We start from the raw sequence: 17738 nt of genomic DNA on the forward strand, positions 1-17738 counted from the left end.
GCAAGGGACATTCACCGGGAGGTTTAAAGCTTTCGAGACTGTAATGCTCACTTTACCTCACTAATGCATGGCTCCACCTAAATGGTTTATATATTGCAGTCTTTGTTAACAATGTATTTGATGTTATTAACCTGTTATTAACATGAATAATATTAGTGAAATAAATAATTAAGCATCATAATTAACCTATCAAAGTGCCTAAGCACTAAGAGAGTATCTAACCGAGTGGTTGTTAACCTGGGTTCGAGCGAACCCCAGGGGTTTGGTGAGTAAACCTATGGGGTTCGGCGAAGGTAAAGAAATGCAGAGGCCTATTTTCGTACGCTGATTAAATCTAAGCAAAGTGGCTTTTTAGACCAGAATTTTCACTGGCTTGCTCCCAATTTACAGGCTTAATCCATTTCTTTATTAACTGCTTGTCCTCGATCTGATGGGAGGAGCAACTGGTTTGCTCAGTGGAAGGTTGATCTTCACGTGGTATGAGGGAATACAATAGACCAATGAGCAGCGTGGTCTCAAATTATGACCTGCTTATAAAACATACTGTCAAAACGAGAAGTATTCTGAATGGGAAATTGCTAAATTATTAGCTTGCTAGCTTAGATATTATATTGGTTTTGAATTTGGAAAAAAATTGCTTGATTATCTATTATTATTATCTAATTCTGAAGTGTTCCGTGAATCCACATGTAAAACATGTGGGGTTCGGTACCTTTAGCAAGGATAAGAACCACTGATCTAACCCATAGACATTTGAAACAATGTCGTCTTTACATCAAAAGTGGTATAATTTACTGAATGACACTTACTGACATCAGTCATAAGCATGTTCATGACAGGTGCTGTGTCATGATTATGACAACCTTATGACACCGTCATAAGAAGTATTCAAATAAAGTGTAACCCAGTCATGCAGTAGTATAGAATTCGCATCACATGAAAATAGTTTACTTCTCACAAACGCACCAATCAGTTAGAGGTTTAATAACAGGGGGGCCAGTATTGCAATTACCACAATACACCTTATATGGTGTATACAGTGTATCACAAAAGTGAGTACACCCCTCGCATTTCTGTAGATATTTAAGTAGGCTTATATCTTTTCTTAGGACAACACTGACTAAATGACACTTTGACACAATGAAAAGTAGTCTTTGTGCAGTTTATATAATAGAGTTAATTAATTTTCCCTTCAAAATAACTCAAAATATAGCCATTAATATCTAAACCCCTGGCAACAAAAGTGAGTACATCCCTTAGTAAATACGTACATCCCTAAATGTCCAAATTGAGTACTGCTTGTCATTTTCCCTCCAAAATGTCCTGTGACTCATTACAGGAGTGCTGTCAGCATTGCTGCAGAGATTGAAGCGGTGGGGGGGTCAGCCTGTTAGTGCTCAGACCATACGCTGCACTCTACATCAAATTGGTGTGCATGGCTGTCACCCTAAGAGGAAGCCTCTTCTGAAGACGGTACACAATAAAGCCCGCAAACAGTTTGCTGAAGACATGTCAACAAAGCACATGGATTACTGGAACCATGTCCTATGGTCTGATGAGACGGGCGGGCTTTCATTGTCGAGGACAGCAAGATGGCTGATGGCTACAAATCCGAGTAGTTCTTGAATGTGACACGAGCAACGACATCATCTCCAAATGAAACACCCGTCGCTTCAAAACAGGTTGATGGACTATTTTGTTCGCCTTCGTGAAAACACAGAAAATCAGTGAACTTTTTTTTAGAAAAAACTACTAAGGTAAATAAGCCCTCAAAGCAAGTTACCGTGTTCCTGAACATGTTGCTAAATCCAAAAACTTCCACACTGTGGCAGAGACATTAATAATACCTGCCTGCAAAGCCATTGTCAGCGAGATTCTCGGCCCTGATACAGTTAAAGACATTGCTAAAGTCCCCCTGTCTGATAATTCTAAGCTTTTCAAGCCTAACTGCTATAAAAAATAAATAAATAAAAACAGAGAGAAACTGAGAGCTGTTGACGAACATTCCTGCTAGGATATCGGCTTTTTGTTCATCTAAACAGGCTCAAATTTCACACAAAGTATAAATATTGAGAAATTATTTTATATAACTAAATATACTGTACAGAAAGTAATTTTGGAACCTTTTTTGGTCTGTGGTGTGCCGCGAGATTTCATCCAATGTACCGTATTTTTCGGACTATAAGTCGCACCTGAGTATAAGTCGCACTGGAGTAAAATGTCGCATTTTGCGGGGAAATTTACTTGAAAAAATCCAACTCATAGAACAGATATGTCATCTTGAAAGACAATTTAAAATAAAAATACATTAGAGAACAACATGCTGAATAAGTGTAAAGCATGATAATGTTACATAATGCATGAACAACGAAATGCGAACATGACCAGTATGTTAATGTAATATAGCTATTAAGAGTTATTTAGATAACTATAGCATAAAGGACATGCTAACAAGTTTACCAAACCATCAGTGTCACTCCAAAACACCAAAATAACACATGAAATGATATAATAATGTGTTAATAATTTCACACATAAGTCGCTCCAGAGTATAAGTCGCACCGGAGTAAAATGTCACATTTTTGGGGGAAATTTACTTGATAAATCCAACTCATAGAACAGATATGTCATCTTGAAAGGCAATTTAAAATAAAAATACACTAGAGAACAACATGCTGAATAAGTGTACAGTATGATAATGTTACATGATGCATGAACAACGAAATGTGAACGTGGCCGGTATGTTAATGTAACATAGCTATTAAGAGTTATTCAGATAACTATAGCATAAAGAACATGCTAACAAGTTTACCAAACCATCAGTGTCACTCCAAAACACCAAAATAACACGTGAAATGATATAATAATGTGTTAATAATTTCGCACATAAGTCGCTCCAGAGTATAAGTCGCACCCCCAGCCAAACTGGGAAAAAAAACTGTGATTTATAGTCCGAAAAATACGGTAAAATTTGCCGTGACTCAGAAAAGGTTGAAAAACACTGCTGTATTTGACGAGATCAACTGATCTTGTTGTCATGCTGATGGGTGTCTGACTCACATGCACGTTTGGCTGTATGGATTGCCAACATATCTTTGAAGACCAGGAGATACCTCTCAGCATCTCTAAAATTACCACGAGAATTAAATATTTATATCCCTGTAGCTTTTAGTGGGCTTTCCCTTTCCAAAGATCCGAGTAGGAGGAGGATGCTCCATTTGGCTTGACGGAAGGGAAATTCCTCCGCTCTTCCAGTCACCCCCTCCGCTCTGTGATGGTGCCATTACGCACAACTATAATAAGCATGGGCCGCGATTCCCTCTGACGTCACATTCACTTCAGTATAAATAAAGTGAGCGGCGGCGACTGAAAGAAAGACACTACTGCGGGATTACTGTGGAGGCGACATCGTTGGATTTTTTTTAACAGCACAAATAGTAAGTGATTTGAGTTTTCTGGTTTGATTTAAGATTTGTTGCGATTTCATATACCAGAGTTACTAGATGGTGGCGAAAACGTTCATGATCACACTAGTAAGACTTGTTCCATTAGTCCACAGGTCGTCTGTTTTTAAGCGCAATGACTTTGAATAAGAGCGACAAATTGCGGAGCATGGACAAGAGGAGAGGCAGCACGCCCTTCCCCATGAACATAGCCAACCTGCACCGGAGAAGCATGCCGGTGGACGACAGGGACTTGCGCGCCTCCGCCGTGAACTCAAGCGGACAGAATAACGAGCTGTCCAAGCTGCTGCGCTGCACCTACTCCCAGAACGATCAGCACCGAGGAAGCTGCGCCTCCGACTCGTCCGACTCGGTCATCTCCAACGGCAGCGACTCTGACTTGCAGGTGCACAAGGTGGTTCTCCTCGGGGAGCACGGCGTGGGCAAGTCGAGCCTGGCGCGCGTCTTTGGCGGACTTGAGGACGCCGGTCACGATTGCGATGAAGCAGGTAAATGTGGGGATGGGCAGGATGAGTCATCACAGACAGTTTACCCAAAGGTCAATTCATCAAATCAAATCAAATTTATTCAAATAGAAGCAATTCTAGCATGTATTTATACAGTACTACATGTACTTTTTTCATTGTTGAATTAAAACGCATTTATGAAATCCCCCAAAGTCTCCTTCACATCAAAGCAATTAACATTAGTATGTATTCTCAAACCTAATAATTTTAGTGCATGGTTGTCTTGACTGTCTTAATGGCATGCAGCCACCGTGGCTTCGGTTCCCACCAAACGAAGGTGTCAATTCAACAGTAGCTGTCTCTCTGTACTGAGGGACACCACTACAAATTATGCAGTTTACCTATAGGTGTTTTGGTAAAATTAGATATTTTATACAGACCCCAAATTCCAAATATGAACCGTATAATTTCTATCAAGCATACGGGCAAAGGGAAATTGTCAAAATCCCTGTGAATGTCGAATATTTTTCTGGAGCCTTAAAAAAAAAAAAAAAAAATCTGCCTGTGACTGATTCGTGACCGACTAAGCGTATAATCTGCAACATAGTCCTCCATGGAGCTCCCTGCTGTCCTGAACAGCTGGATAGCCAGGATGGGAAATGGAAGAATTGATGCATATAGCAGTTGTGCAAATCTGTGATTGCAAATTTTCTGTGATGGATTTGTGTCTTATTTCTGCACGCAAGAGTGTACACATATTGATTATTGCTATTTCCATCTCCAGCCAAGCCCCAGTGCTGCACTCAGCTGTCGCAAACACATCCAACAGTAATGTGTAACACTAAGCAAAATATGCTGTTAGTGGCCAGGCCGTAACTAGCTGTGATCACTTCCAAAATGTAAATAACCAAAAAGGCAGACAATTTTGTTGTAACACATTAATTTTTCTACCTCCAGGAAACACTTATGACAGATCTATTGTGGTGGATGAGGAAGAATCATCTATTGTGCTGTATGACATCTGGGAACAGGTGAGGTGAAGATGATAATTATTATCATTTATATCAATGAATATCCATCATCCATGTATGAGGCTAAATTGGAATTCTTTTTCACAACTAAGGATAACAGTCAATGGCTAAAGGAGCAGTGCATGAGGATGGGCGACGCCTACATCATCGTGTACTCTGTGACAGACAAATCAAGTTTTGAGAAAGCGTCAGAGCTGCGGATTCAGCTGCGCAGAGCCAGACAGTCGGAAGACATTCCCATAATCCTCGTGGGCAACAAGAGTGACCTGGTTAGGTCAAGAGAAGTCTCGGTTGATGGTAAGTCATTTTTATAAAGCCTAGATTGCCAAACTAGTAAGATATTAAAAGGCTGTGTAAAATAAACATTTTGTCAAAATAAACTCAACTCAACTCAAAAAAAAATCTATAATAGTCAATAATTTGAGACCAAAAAGATTGTTCTCTGTATTGACAAGGTTACAGCCACGTCTAGAGGAATACTTTCTAAACCACGTTTACTAATGGAGACTTTAATTCTCTTTTTTTGGGGGCGTAAATGCACATGTTTATCTTCCCAGATAAGTAATTTATCTCCACCTATTGTGATTGTTATCTTAGAGGGAAGTGCTTGCGCAGTGGTGTTTGACTGCAAGTTCATCGAGACGTCAGCCTCCCTACACCATAATGTGCAGAACCTGTTTGAGGGCATCGTACGTCAAATTCGCCTAAGGAAGGACAGCAAAGAGGAGAACGCCCGGCGCATGGCTAGCTGCAGGCGCAGAGAGAGTATCAGCAAAAAAGCCAAAAGATTCCTGGGTCGCATGGTTGCACGCAAGAACAAGAAAATGGCTTTTAGGCAGAAGTCTAAATCCTGCCACGACCTTACAGTTCTTTGAGAACCAGATTGGACATGTGGACATTTCCTGTTTTCTTTGGCCTCTGAAGACCCAATGCTGTGTGTTTTTTATTTGAATACAAACAAAATGGACTAGTAGAGCTGTACAGAAATATATTTTTGTTTTTGAGACACTAAAAGCAAAGTCTTGATAGGTATAAGACAGGCTTTCCTTTTCACATCATTTCAACTGTGTTCACATGCATGAAGTTTTTGTGTATTTATTTCATTTTTTTCTGCCTTAATCCCCATAGGGTTTTTTTTATATTAGTTAGCCATATTGCCTTTCCTATTTTACTGGAAGGGACTGATGTAAAACGTGTACCATGACTGATGCTAAATGCAACATACGCACATACATCTCATTATGTTCTAGGACATTAAGCATTACACATGGTTTGAAGTCATTTTGACTTGAAGGATGGTACGCAGGTTCGTGCCTCAGTCTAGTAAAATGAAGCTACAGCACTAAGAGAAATGATTACAGTTGTTCTTTAACACTGAGGTCAGTTTGTGAAGCAATACGTTATATATTTGTCTTGTAGACATTCAGGTTTTCTTTGTTTATCAATATTTTTTTCCAATAAATTTTGAATGAAAATCTAAAACCTTGTCTTGTGTTTTATTGTAGCAAACAAACAATGTTTTGGGTCAGTGGAAATAAGTGCAGTAATTTGCATCCTCTTTAATATTCATCTGAGGGTGTCAGCAGATCGGTGGTGCTCTGACTTTGCTTTAATGGGGAGGAAACATGGTGTTTAAGCAGGGTTATTTTAAAGTGTTAACCATTAATCCACGGAAGGGGACAAGAACAAAAAAATTTCCACACTCTTTAAACTCTGCTCACACCTCTCAAAGGCACTACACTCTTCAGCTTCAAGAAGGTAGGATACAACAAAAAAAACTTTAAAAGCTTTTCTTGAATACCCTTTAAAACCCAACATGGGGTTTAATTAGGATAACCTTTAAGAGGCTTTTGTGTGTTTTTTTTTTACTTTCAAATTTGGCTTTCTTAAGTTTCATGGTGATGGCTTTAACAGTTCAAAGGTTGGACATCAAAATGCATGATAAAATACTGTATAATGCTTGTGATTCTTTTGATTTCTGTCTTTAGCCATGTAGGTCTGAAATGCCTTAACATTTACAGGTAGTCATGGCTGATGCCAAGGCTGGACTTCCGCACCTCATTGCTGTCACAGTAAGATACTTGGCATGATAGAACATTTGGAAGAGGAAAGGTTATGTCATGCACACTGAACTTATATGCACAGGTTATAAATATACCTATCTTTTTGTTTTACAGGTGGTGATAAATATATTTGCCTCCTCTTTAGGAGCAAATGTTAAAATAGGTGTCCCAGAGAACTATGATGGAATTTTCCCATGGTATTTGTCCAAGGTAAAATTTACTTTTCCCATGAGTAACAAGAGAATAGTGTTTCATTGACAAACACGACGAGGTGTATCATTTTTGTATAAGTAAAACAATATGGTTATGCTTCAAAATTATGCAAATAGCATTTGTGTCACATAGGGTTTCATGTAAAATGACCCAAAAAAATACAGATGTTTTATTAAAATGTACAGTAATTACAGAAATGTTCTCAATTCTTGTCAAAAGTGTCGGAGGCATCCAGCACGTTTTAAAAAATGTTTTTTTAAATAATTTTTTAAATTTCACTGTGTCAAATCGAAAGGTCTTAATTCTTTGGTCACCTTCTTCGGCAAGGCTGAATCATGATCATGATCATACTGCATGAAGTCATGCGGTTAAGGTCGACGAAACAACAAAATACAATTGTAATACATAGTTAAGGTTACTTTACAAACTTCTAAAAGTGTCAATTAAATATGACCATAATTGCCAAATAACCGTCACACTCTTGTATTGATATTCAATACAAGAGTGTGACGGTTAGATTGAGGCTTGTGAATACACATAGACAACATAATTATCGATAACAATAACAGAAAAATTCGGAATCTTTCATCAAACAATGAAAATTTATCCATCCAAGATTGGAACAATATCTTGTATCGAGTGCTAGTAAGATTACATGGGTTATAACAAATCAAATATTGTATAGGAAGCCACAAAGGCATCTGTCTCTTTCATTCTCAATCTGCAGGGAAGCTTTAACATCAATCATCACCTGGCTATAATAAGAGTGCTGGCTATTGCTTTTAAGACTTCACCCCGCGCTGTTTCATTCAGTCCGGCTGGTCCAGTTGGCAGTCAGCATTTTGTTCATAAATGTCACATAATCAGCTCATGGATTGTGTGCAAGAGTCTCAAGATATGGCACTTTAACTGGCTGCTTTGTGTCATCACCCCATCTCGCATAAACACGCTTTCAAGCTTTGTGGAAAGAGTCAATGTTATTAACTTTCAAACAGGCAGGAGAAGGATAATGAAGCGACTTGGTGTTCTATAAATGGAACAGGCATAATAACTGTAATAAGTTTAAACACTCCTCATGTAGTCTGATCCTAGGGCTGTACTGGTTTTCCTTTATGGACACCAAAAACACTGTACATTTTCATTGTATTTCCACCTGTCAATGATCCTGCAAAAAATATATATCTATAAACATATATGTATGTACATACATACATACACAAACACACACACACACATATATATATATATATATTTTTTTTTTCTCCAAGTTCTCCTACTTGAAAAGATTTCAACATGGGTAAACCTCAACCATGAGAGACGGAATGTGGAAAAAAAAAAACAGAAAATCAATCTGATTTTTAAAGAATCCCTCGATCTGGGGCTCCATGTAAGATCTCACCCCGTGGTGTCAAAATGACAACAAGAACGGTGAGCTAAAATCCTAGAACCACATGGGGGGGACCTAGTGAATGACCTACAGAGAGCTGGGACCACAGTAACAAAGGCTACTATCAGTAACACAATGCGCCGCTAGAGACTCAAATCCTTCACTGCCATACGTGTCCCCCTGCTGAAGAAAGTACACGTCCAGGCCCGTCTGCTGTTCACTAGAGAGCATTTGGATGATCCAGAAGAGGACTGGAAGAATGTGTTATGGTCAAATGAAACCAAAATAGAACTTTTTCGTAGAGACACAGGTTGTCTTGTTTGGAGAAGAAAGAATACTGAATTGCACCATACCCACTTTGAAGCATGGGGGTGGAAACATCATGATTTGGGGCTGTTTTTCTGCAAAGAGACCAGGACGACCGATCTGTGTAAAGGAAAGAATGAATGGGGCCATGCATCGAGAGATTTTGAGTGAAAATCTCCTTCCATCAGCAAGGGCATTGAAGATGAGACATGGCTGGGTCTTTCAGCATGACAATGATCCCAAACACACAGACAGCGGCAACAAAGGAGTGGCTTTGTAAGAAGTATTTCAAGGTCCTGGAGTGGCCTAGCCAGTCTCCAAATCTCAACCCCATAGAAAGTCTGTGGAGGGAGTTGAAAGTCCGTGTTGCCCAACCACAGCCCCAAAACATCATTGCTCTAGAGATCTGCATGGAGGAATGGACCAAAATATCAGCAACAGTGTGTGAAAAGCTTGTGAAAAGTTACAGAAAACGTTTGGCCTCCGTTATTGCCAACAAAGGGTAAATAACAAAGTATTGATATCAACTTTTGGTACTGACCAAATACTTATTTTCCACCATAATTTGCAAATAAATTCTTTAAAAATCAAACAATGCGATTTTCTGTTTTTTTTTTCCACATTCTGTCTCTCATGGTTGAGGTTTACCCATGTTGACAATTACAGCCCTCTCTAATATTTTCAAGTGGGAGAACTTGCACAATTAGTGGTTGACTAAATACTTATTTGCTGATTTACTTTATATATACTGTATATATGGCTGCTGTTACAGTCTTGTCTGTGTTTTCCGCCATATACATACTGTATATATACACACAATATGGCGGGAAACACAGACAGACTGAAAAAGCAGTTTCTGCTCTTGCACTCCTCTTTAAAAGAAACTGCTGTATTTTAAGCCAAAACAACTGTTGTGTTTGATAGAACAATATGTCTATATGCTGCCATAGCAGTTTAATGGCGCATTAAGCCCCCGAACTATTTTTAATTTGTCCGTTTTACCCTGGAAACCCCCGTTTACAGATGTTGCGCAACCGATTTTGTTTCAACCCAGCCATAAAAAGAAGGTAATTGATTATATTTATTATTCAAAATGTCTGTCATTTTTAGCAAAGAATCATTAATTGATGTCTCATATTTCATTCCAAAAAAAAAAAAAAAAACGGCTTAAAAAAATTATTCACTCGCCTATTTTAAACTTTTAAACAAATTACGTCACAATGAAAAAATGGTGTCAGTAAAAAAGTCACGCATATCTACCTCATAACTATCACTTATTGTATTTTTTTTTTTTTTTTTTTTTTTGTCACTTTCGCATTTTCTCCGATATTTTAGATGCTAAATAATGGATCCAAGCAAAGAAAAATTGAAAAAAAAAAAAATTTGAAAGGGTAAATATATGAAAAAGAAACTCTCGACCACTCCTTGATGTCTGCGATTTCTGCATTGCGACCTTTGTTATATTACCATGTTTCACCCATAAAATACCCACAAAAATCCAGCTGTGGCATTTCACAGCTGTGTTTTGACACTCAGTGATACATGCTGAATGGAGTTTTTGGATCGAAACGAAGTAAGTTCGCGATAAAATCTCGTTAAAGTCATAGCGTCTGTAATTCTTCTCTCGTGTGCTCTTGCCTCCAGATAGGGTTTTGCTGTTTAATTTTTTTTTTCAAAGTGTCCTCCTGTTCAAAATTTTTGTTCCCCCAGAGAATTGAGATTTTAAGCTTTACAATGATGTATCACACATGCATATCGGACAATTTTGAAAGTTGGTTAAATTGGGGGTCTCAGAGCGAAACTTCAAGTCACCTGAGTATTTTCCGCCATAGATAACTATATGCTCTGATTGGGTTCAGTATTTCGAAAACAGGACGTTTATCTTCTGCTTCTTTTATCTTGACGATGATAATTATTGGCAAACTTCAACGGATGAACAAAAAACTTTTCTTTTTGCCAACTTCTTTTTTTGCAGTTGTCTGATTTTCATACTAAGATTGTGTGTGCTCCTCAGCTCCACAGCCTTCCGGGCAATTACAGTGACTTGGCGGTAACAGGAGATGATGAAGGTATATTTGGAGTGGACTCTCAGTTTCTTTATGCTCTGAAACCACTGGACCGGGAGAAGCAGCCATCCTACTCTCTGCAGGTATAGGCATTTTGCATTGTTACAATTTAAAATCATCCCAATTTCACACGTACCACAATTAACGTAAAAAACATAGACTTTTGAGGTATTTCAAGGAGTCAGTTCCCATGGTAATGCATGATACAAAAGTGGATTATGGGCAATTCAAAGTGATTAAACCTTGTAGCTGCCTGCAGAGTGTTGCACAGATTTTCCTACATTGTCGCTAAGGTTTCATTTTGAGGGCCAGTTATTACTGAAAGACAAATGCAGTGAATTTTTAGTGATCTGTTATTATTATTATGCATAGATACATGTTTGCCCGACATTTCATTGGTACTGTGCATATTTTTAGCAACAAAATCACTATGAAATCAGAGACCATGGAAAATAGGAAACATTAAGGGCTTTATTTTTGTGACAAGTACAAATCAGGCACGGCGGGCGGTGGAAATTTGCGGGGAGGTGGGTTTGACCAGGTGTTGGTAATTTTGCAGATGAATACAAGCCAGCACATCTGAAAGAGGGAGGTGTGCGCCATGTGGGAGCAACCACCTGGCTTCAATCATTTTCAAAGTAGCCTTTAAATGCTATCTACAGTTATAATGTTCATGCATTCATTGAATTGGTTTGTATAGTAATTTAGAGGCTTTTCACTTGTGTATGACATAAATAACTTTACATGTGATATCTACCGCATTCTACATGTCAACAGAGCTTAGAATATGTCTGTCTGTGCTCCGATCAAATTCGCCAAAATAATGTTGGAGCAGCTGTTCCAGCATCTAGATGTGGTCTGAGTAGGCATTCTTTTAGACGGACTAAAAAGTATCGAAAAGTAACGAATTTTTATCCAGATTTTTTTTCTTTTTTACCAAAATCCATTTGATCGGAAAAACTTTGACAAGTCACAAAAAAGGTACAGTGGTATGAAAAAGAATCTGAACCTTTTGGAATTTCTCCCATTTCTTCATAAAATCACCCTCAAATGTGATCGGAACTTTGCCAAAATCACACAGATGGAAAAAAAACATGTCTGCTTTAACTAAAACCACCCAAACATTTATAAGTTTTCATATTTTAATGAAGATAGCATGCAAACATAAGGGGGAAAAATAAGTAAGTGAACCCTCTGCCTAAGCAGACTTAAAGAGCAAATTGAAACCAATTTTTACCAAACAATTTAAGTCAGGCGTGTGCCTAATCACTGATGAGTGGTTTAAAGCTGACCTGCCCACTATAAAACACGCACCTGGTAAGAATTGTCTTGATGAGAAGCATTGTCTGATGTGCATCATGGCTCGATCAAAAGAGCTGTCTGAAGACCTGCGATCAAGGATTGTTGATTTGTATAAAGCTGGGAAAAGATTAAAACCATCTCTCAAAGTCTGGATGTTCATCAAGCGACAGTCAGAGAAGTTTTCTACAAATGTGAGAGTTTGGCACTGTTGCTTCTCTCCCAAGGAGTGGCCGTCCACCAAAGATGATGCCAATAGTTCAGCGCATAATACTCAGAGAGGTAAAAAAGAACCCTGAAGTGTCTGTTAAAGACTTACAGAAATCACTGGCACAGGGCAATGTCCAATGTATGATTTTGAAAGATAAGTTCACTTTTGATGGTGATTTTATGCAGAAATGTGAGGAATTCCAAAAAGTTCAGATACTTTTTCATACCACTGTAAATAAATGGTCTGTCTCAGACTCCTTGAGTTTGGCAGATGTTATGTAGCGTAGTAGTAAACTGTACACCTATAAGTAAAGTTTCATGGCCTGTGAGCATGATATAGTGTCCCAACAGCGCAAATGTGGATGCCTTTTTACTGCTAATTTTTTTACAAAATTCCTATTGGAATAGGCCTCTGTGTTACAACAATGGTTATACAATGCAGACCATCATAACCATCACAAGATAACATTCAAATATGCACCAAGGACCCAAGAATCCAAGTTAGTTTGGAGATGGCAAGACATAAAATCACAAATAAACAATTCCTCACTTAGTCACACCAAAGTCTGCTCAAGGTCCTTACACAATATACAGTATGAATGCCATCTGATCTGTTTCTGGGTCTTACAAGGTGTCCTTCAGAACATCAGGGCAGCGTCAGAGTTTCACGGTCGAAGTGTGCGTCATCGACAAGAATGACAACGTTCCCACTTTCATTGAGGAGAGCAAGAGGGGCAGTGTGCAGCTGGGGCTTCTTAAAGGTAAGAGAGCCCCACAAGACTTATCTAGATAGTGGAACGAAGAAACTCGGTGATCTCAGATGAAAATGGTACAAAATATTTAAATTCTTCAATTAGGTATGACATGTGCCTGGTTCACTGAACACTACTGAAATTTGCCAAGGTATGATTGGCTTTCTGACATCATCATTACGTGGCAGGTAATTCAGAAGTACTGTCAATGTAGTGCGAATTATAAATTACATGCCAGCTGCTGACATGTGATTGGTTTAAAACAAAACAATCGTTACAACAAATGAGAAAATAGACAAGGATAGCAGCAAAATGCCGTTCCTGTTTTAACTCATTGGCTGCAATAGCGTACTGCGTGAATGCTATTTTTTCAGACCGCAATGCTGCGTGACGTCTCCATCGTAAACCGGAAGAGTCAACATACAGTAGAAGCGTGCTCACAAACAATCCATGTTATTACTGCTAGTTTTCTGCCAGTAACCTTTTCAAAAAAGAACATGCCGATTAAAAACTGCTGCTATGGAACTTGTAGAAACGACTCTAGACGTTACGGCCGTCCACATATGAAGAATATTTTCTTCATACGTTTCCTGAAGCCAAAAAACTCAGAGGGAAAAAATGTGAACAATGGATTAACTTATGTGGACGTCCAAAAGACCAGTTTAACGCCAGCAAGGCGAAGCCATTCACCTTCATATGAATTAAACATTTTGATGGGGACAATGGTCCTACAGATCGACAATCCTACCCCGAACAGGTAAGCCATTTTGATATCTTTACTTATTTTTTAGCATGGTGTTTTGCCATGCTGCTTCTGTCTGACAATGAATGACCTGAAAAAAAAATATTCATTTATCACAACAGTCCTGTAGGCCTATTATTCTAAATATGGATATATAAATAAATTATCCATGTTTGGCCTTGGTCTTTTTGTAGTAAGCCTGTTCATGCCTTCAGGTAGCCTCTAGATTTAACAGCTTTACCTTTTCTGTTGTTAACTGAGTATTTGTATGTTCTTCCACATCTTTTACCTGTGGAATTTGCCACCAGCAACATCGGTTTCGGACAGAATTGGTAGGTTTAGCTCATTAAACATTTAAGTTCGTACACTATTTACATACATCTAGCATGAGGGAAAAACACGAGTTTGACCCCCCCCCCCCCCCCCCTCCAGCAACAGTTGCTAAAGTCATGAATATTAATGACCAAAGGTGATGTGTTACATGCGGTGCGCTATTGATGTTGATTGACCTCTGATCCAGTCCTGTTCAGATGCTTAGACACAGAGAATGATAATGATCTCAGTGTTTTTAAAGGCTGAAACAGTCTCAATGTGCCACAGGAGAGTTTGGGTAACTCTTTATGTGGTTATTTGTATTATACTGTCTATTCAGAAAATGTAGCTGTTCAGAAGAGGACTTTAAGTAGACAAACAAAAAGAATGTATACAAAAAAATGATTGACTGTATGTACTACCTATACTACCATTCAAAAGTTTGTGGTCACCCTGACAATTTTGTGTATTCCATGAAAAGTCACACTATTATTTCTAAAATGAGTTGCAAAATAAAGAAAAATATAGTTGAGACTCTGACAAAGTAATAAGTAAAATAATGTTTTTGGTTGTTTTTTTTTTTTTTTCTATGATAATCATCAGAGTTCAAACCTACTGAAATGGTGTGGGTGCAGCTTGACCGTATGGTAAGCAAGAAGTGCCAATGAAGCCAATCCAATTTATGGAAGAGGCTTCTATAAGTGTGGGTGAAATTCCTCCACATTAGCTCAACAAATTAACAGATAGAATGACAAAGGTCTGCAATGAAGCACCGTAATAGCTGAAAATGGAGAATTCTTTCAAGTCAAGTTTGACAAGAAAATTATTATTTCAAAATAAAAATCATTATTTCTAACCTTGCCAATGTCTTGACTATATTTTCTATTTATTCGGAAATTCATTTGATAAATAAATGTGTGACTTTTCATGGCAAACACAATTGTCTAAGAGATCCAATACCATGTTTTTGAATGGTGGTGCACCTTTTAGTAGTGTTGCAAGCTCTCTATAAAAACCTTTACCAAGGGGACACCATGTGGAGAGGGCATACACCTACGAAACAATATGATAGGAAGAAATAACATACTGTAGGTCAGATAAGGGTGTGACAGGGCAGCGTGAATGTCCAAGCTGTGTTAGTGATGTGTAGTGGGCAACCCAGTGTTGGGACAAATCACATGTGAGCATTTATTAGTTATCCTACTTTTTACTGTGTAACCGCTTGCCCTTACACCAGACATTCGATGTCAGTATATGTTTAGTGATACCTAATCATGCTTTTACCCACTCTATGTGTGTTAGACAAATGCTGAAAGGAAGGCCAATGCATTAGACCAGGGAATGGCCGCCCCCCTAGTTCAAATGAATTGGACATCCATCACATTCAGTGGCAGCCAGTGAAATACAGTCTCAGAATATTTCAAAAGCTGGCTTTATAGAAACTGCTGGCAGATGTGATACCATTTAACGAAACACTAACATAAACATTTTTAATTTGTAAGTTAGATAATAGTGCCTCTGAGAGATGTTTTCTTGTTATATACCATAAACATTGGCTTTGGAATAAAAACTATGCAATGTGTGGGCGAAGGGTAAAAACCCAAGAGATTTAAAACTGGGCAATGACAACCCTCCATTCTTTCTATTTCGCTAGGGAGGTTGAATTTTTAACCAGGGCTTCTTGACCTTCCTTATCAACATGTAAATATACTTGTGTAATTCTTTTCCAACTGCCCGTGTGGCTGAGGTGGGTAGAGTAGCCAAAAACTTTACTCGAGTATGGGTAGTGTTACTTCAAAATAATATTACTCATGTAAAAGTAGTCATCCAACAAATAATACTCAAGTAATGAGTGTTTGATTCTTTTTTTTTTTTTTTAAACAATGGTGTTTTTTTTCCTCTGCACAGTTATCTATATTAGCTATTATTATTATTATACTGTATAATAATCCCTTACATAATCACATTATGCCAAAGCAATACCCCCCCCCCAAAAAAAAAAATCATTGAATTCTGAAGAAAGAATAAAATTACAGAAATGAAGCATCATTCAATCAAAGGACATGAGTGCCCTCTAGTGGAGAAAATAGTTCCCAGTTTGAGTAGTTAAAGAGTGAATAGTTCCTTCACAGTTCCTATTATGAAATTAAGGATAATATCTCCGGTTTTCCATGTTCAATCGGTGCCAAATGAAAACTGAGAAAGAGGTTAAAATCGCTCTTTCGAGTCATGTTGAGAGTAGTGCTCTATGTCAAATACTTAATTTTTTACAGTGCTTTAACCTTTTCACTCCCGTTCGGACAATGCAAAAAAAATGGGTATAGGAGTCATAGCAATTAATTATTTATTTATATCAATATTATTATTTATAATGTTTTTTTTTTTTCCGGGGGAAACAAATCAGTAGTGAAAGGGTTAAAAACCGGCGTGATCATAGAACGGCAAACTTCAGTCTGTGGTATAATGGAGTCATGTGATTATTGTTGTGATGTCTTATTGGTGAAATATGTAGAGGTACTGTTGGCATTGCTAGCAAAAAAAAGGTAAAATCTAATTTGTAGAATTAAGAGGAAAAATGTAACGACTAGTATAGCCCAGTGTAGCGGAGTAAGAGTAGTGTTTCTTCTTCACAAATCAACTGAACTTAACTTTAAAGTGTAAGTGTGTTTATGTACTGTAAAGGTAAACCAAACTGGTTTTGTACTACGGAAACCTTTCAAAAAATGTTTTTTACAGTGTATATGTAATATTCTATATATTTTTAGGGTTAGGATTAGGGTATATATAATATTATATTATATTTCTAATAATATAACTTCTGACAATCTAACATTTTTTAAAAGAAGGGCTGTGTATTGGTGTAAATAACTGTTGACATGGCACCTACCACGTTTGTCCCTCAGGGATACCCTTCATGCAGGTGGAGGCGGTGGATCGTGATGACCGTAATACTGCCCACGCTGAATTGCGATTCCGCCTAATGGAGCAGACACCCAGAATCCCCTCCCCTCAGATGTTCTTCATCGACTCCATCACTGGAGAGGTTTCCCTCACCGAGGACGGTCAGTCCTTTGATTTCATTTCCATACATACTGTATATTTTACAACATTGTATGTCCTAACCATAAACTTGAAGAATTTCCAATGACACTTAAGGCAAAATAGGCAAGATTTACTGTTGATTAGGGTAAATGTCAATTAATGGATTTACATTTAAAGCATGCAATTAGAAATTTCAGTGACACACAGAAGCAATGAGCAGATTGCCTGTGTCTGGGGGGATATTAGGACCTGCACTTGCCCTCTGATTGTGAAGGGCATAGAAGGTGACATTAGTGCCAGTATGGCAGAAATATGAATGCGGGGTCTCCTTTCTTGTCCATAACCTTAAATTTCGATCACAGACAGACCGCATTCCTAACCACACCGCCATAACTTTAAAAAAAT

General features: G+C 38.1%; 2 protein-coding genes across 3 annotated transcripts in view; both read left to right on the plus strand.

Moving 5' to 3' along the window:
* Nucleotides 1-3383: 3383 nt before the first annotated feature.
* Nucleotides 3384-6354, plus strand: rrad (Ras-related associated with diabetes). Of its 2 annotated transcripts, none has more exons than XM_057846727.1 (5): nt 3384-3437; nt 3560-3952; nt 4868-4941; nt 5034-5238; nt 5539-6354. In XM_057846727.1, exons 2-5 carry the CDS (start codon nt 3580-3582, stop codon nt 5814-5816), a joined length of 930 nt encoding a protein of 309 aa, XP_057702710.1. In that variant the 5' UTR covers nt 3384-3437; nt 3560-3579; the 3' UTR covers nt 5817-6354. The 2 variants fall into 2 exon arrangements, with proteins under 2 accessions (XP_057702710.1, XP_057702720.1); XM_057846737.1 differs by having other exon boundaries at nt 3398-3437; nt 3553-3952.
* A 707-nt stretch (nt 6355-7061) lies between these two features.
* Nucleotides 7062-17738, plus strand: part of cdh16 (cadherin 16, KSP-cadherin) — a 40895-nt gene continuing 30218 nt past the window's right edge. Inside the window, exons 1-4 of the mRNA XM_057830337.1 lie at nt 7062-7214; nt 10925-11059; nt 13117-13246; nt 17195-17353. Of these exons, the coding sequence (XP_057686320.1) occupies nt 7062-7214; nt 10925-11059; nt 13117-13246; nt 17195-17353 (577 nt within the window). The remainder of the gene's footprint in view (nt 7215-10924; nt 11060-13116; nt 13247-17194; nt 17354-17738) is intronic.

Source organism: Corythoichthys intestinalis, chromosome 1 (assembly GCF_030265065.1).
Source record: "Corythoichthys intestinalis isolate RoL2023-P3 chromosome 1, ASM3026506v1, whole genome shotgun sequence".
NCBI classification, from domain to species: domain Eukaryota; kingdom Metazoa; phylum Chordata; class Actinopteri; order Syngnathiformes; family Syngnathidae; genus Corythoichthys; species Corythoichthys intestinalis.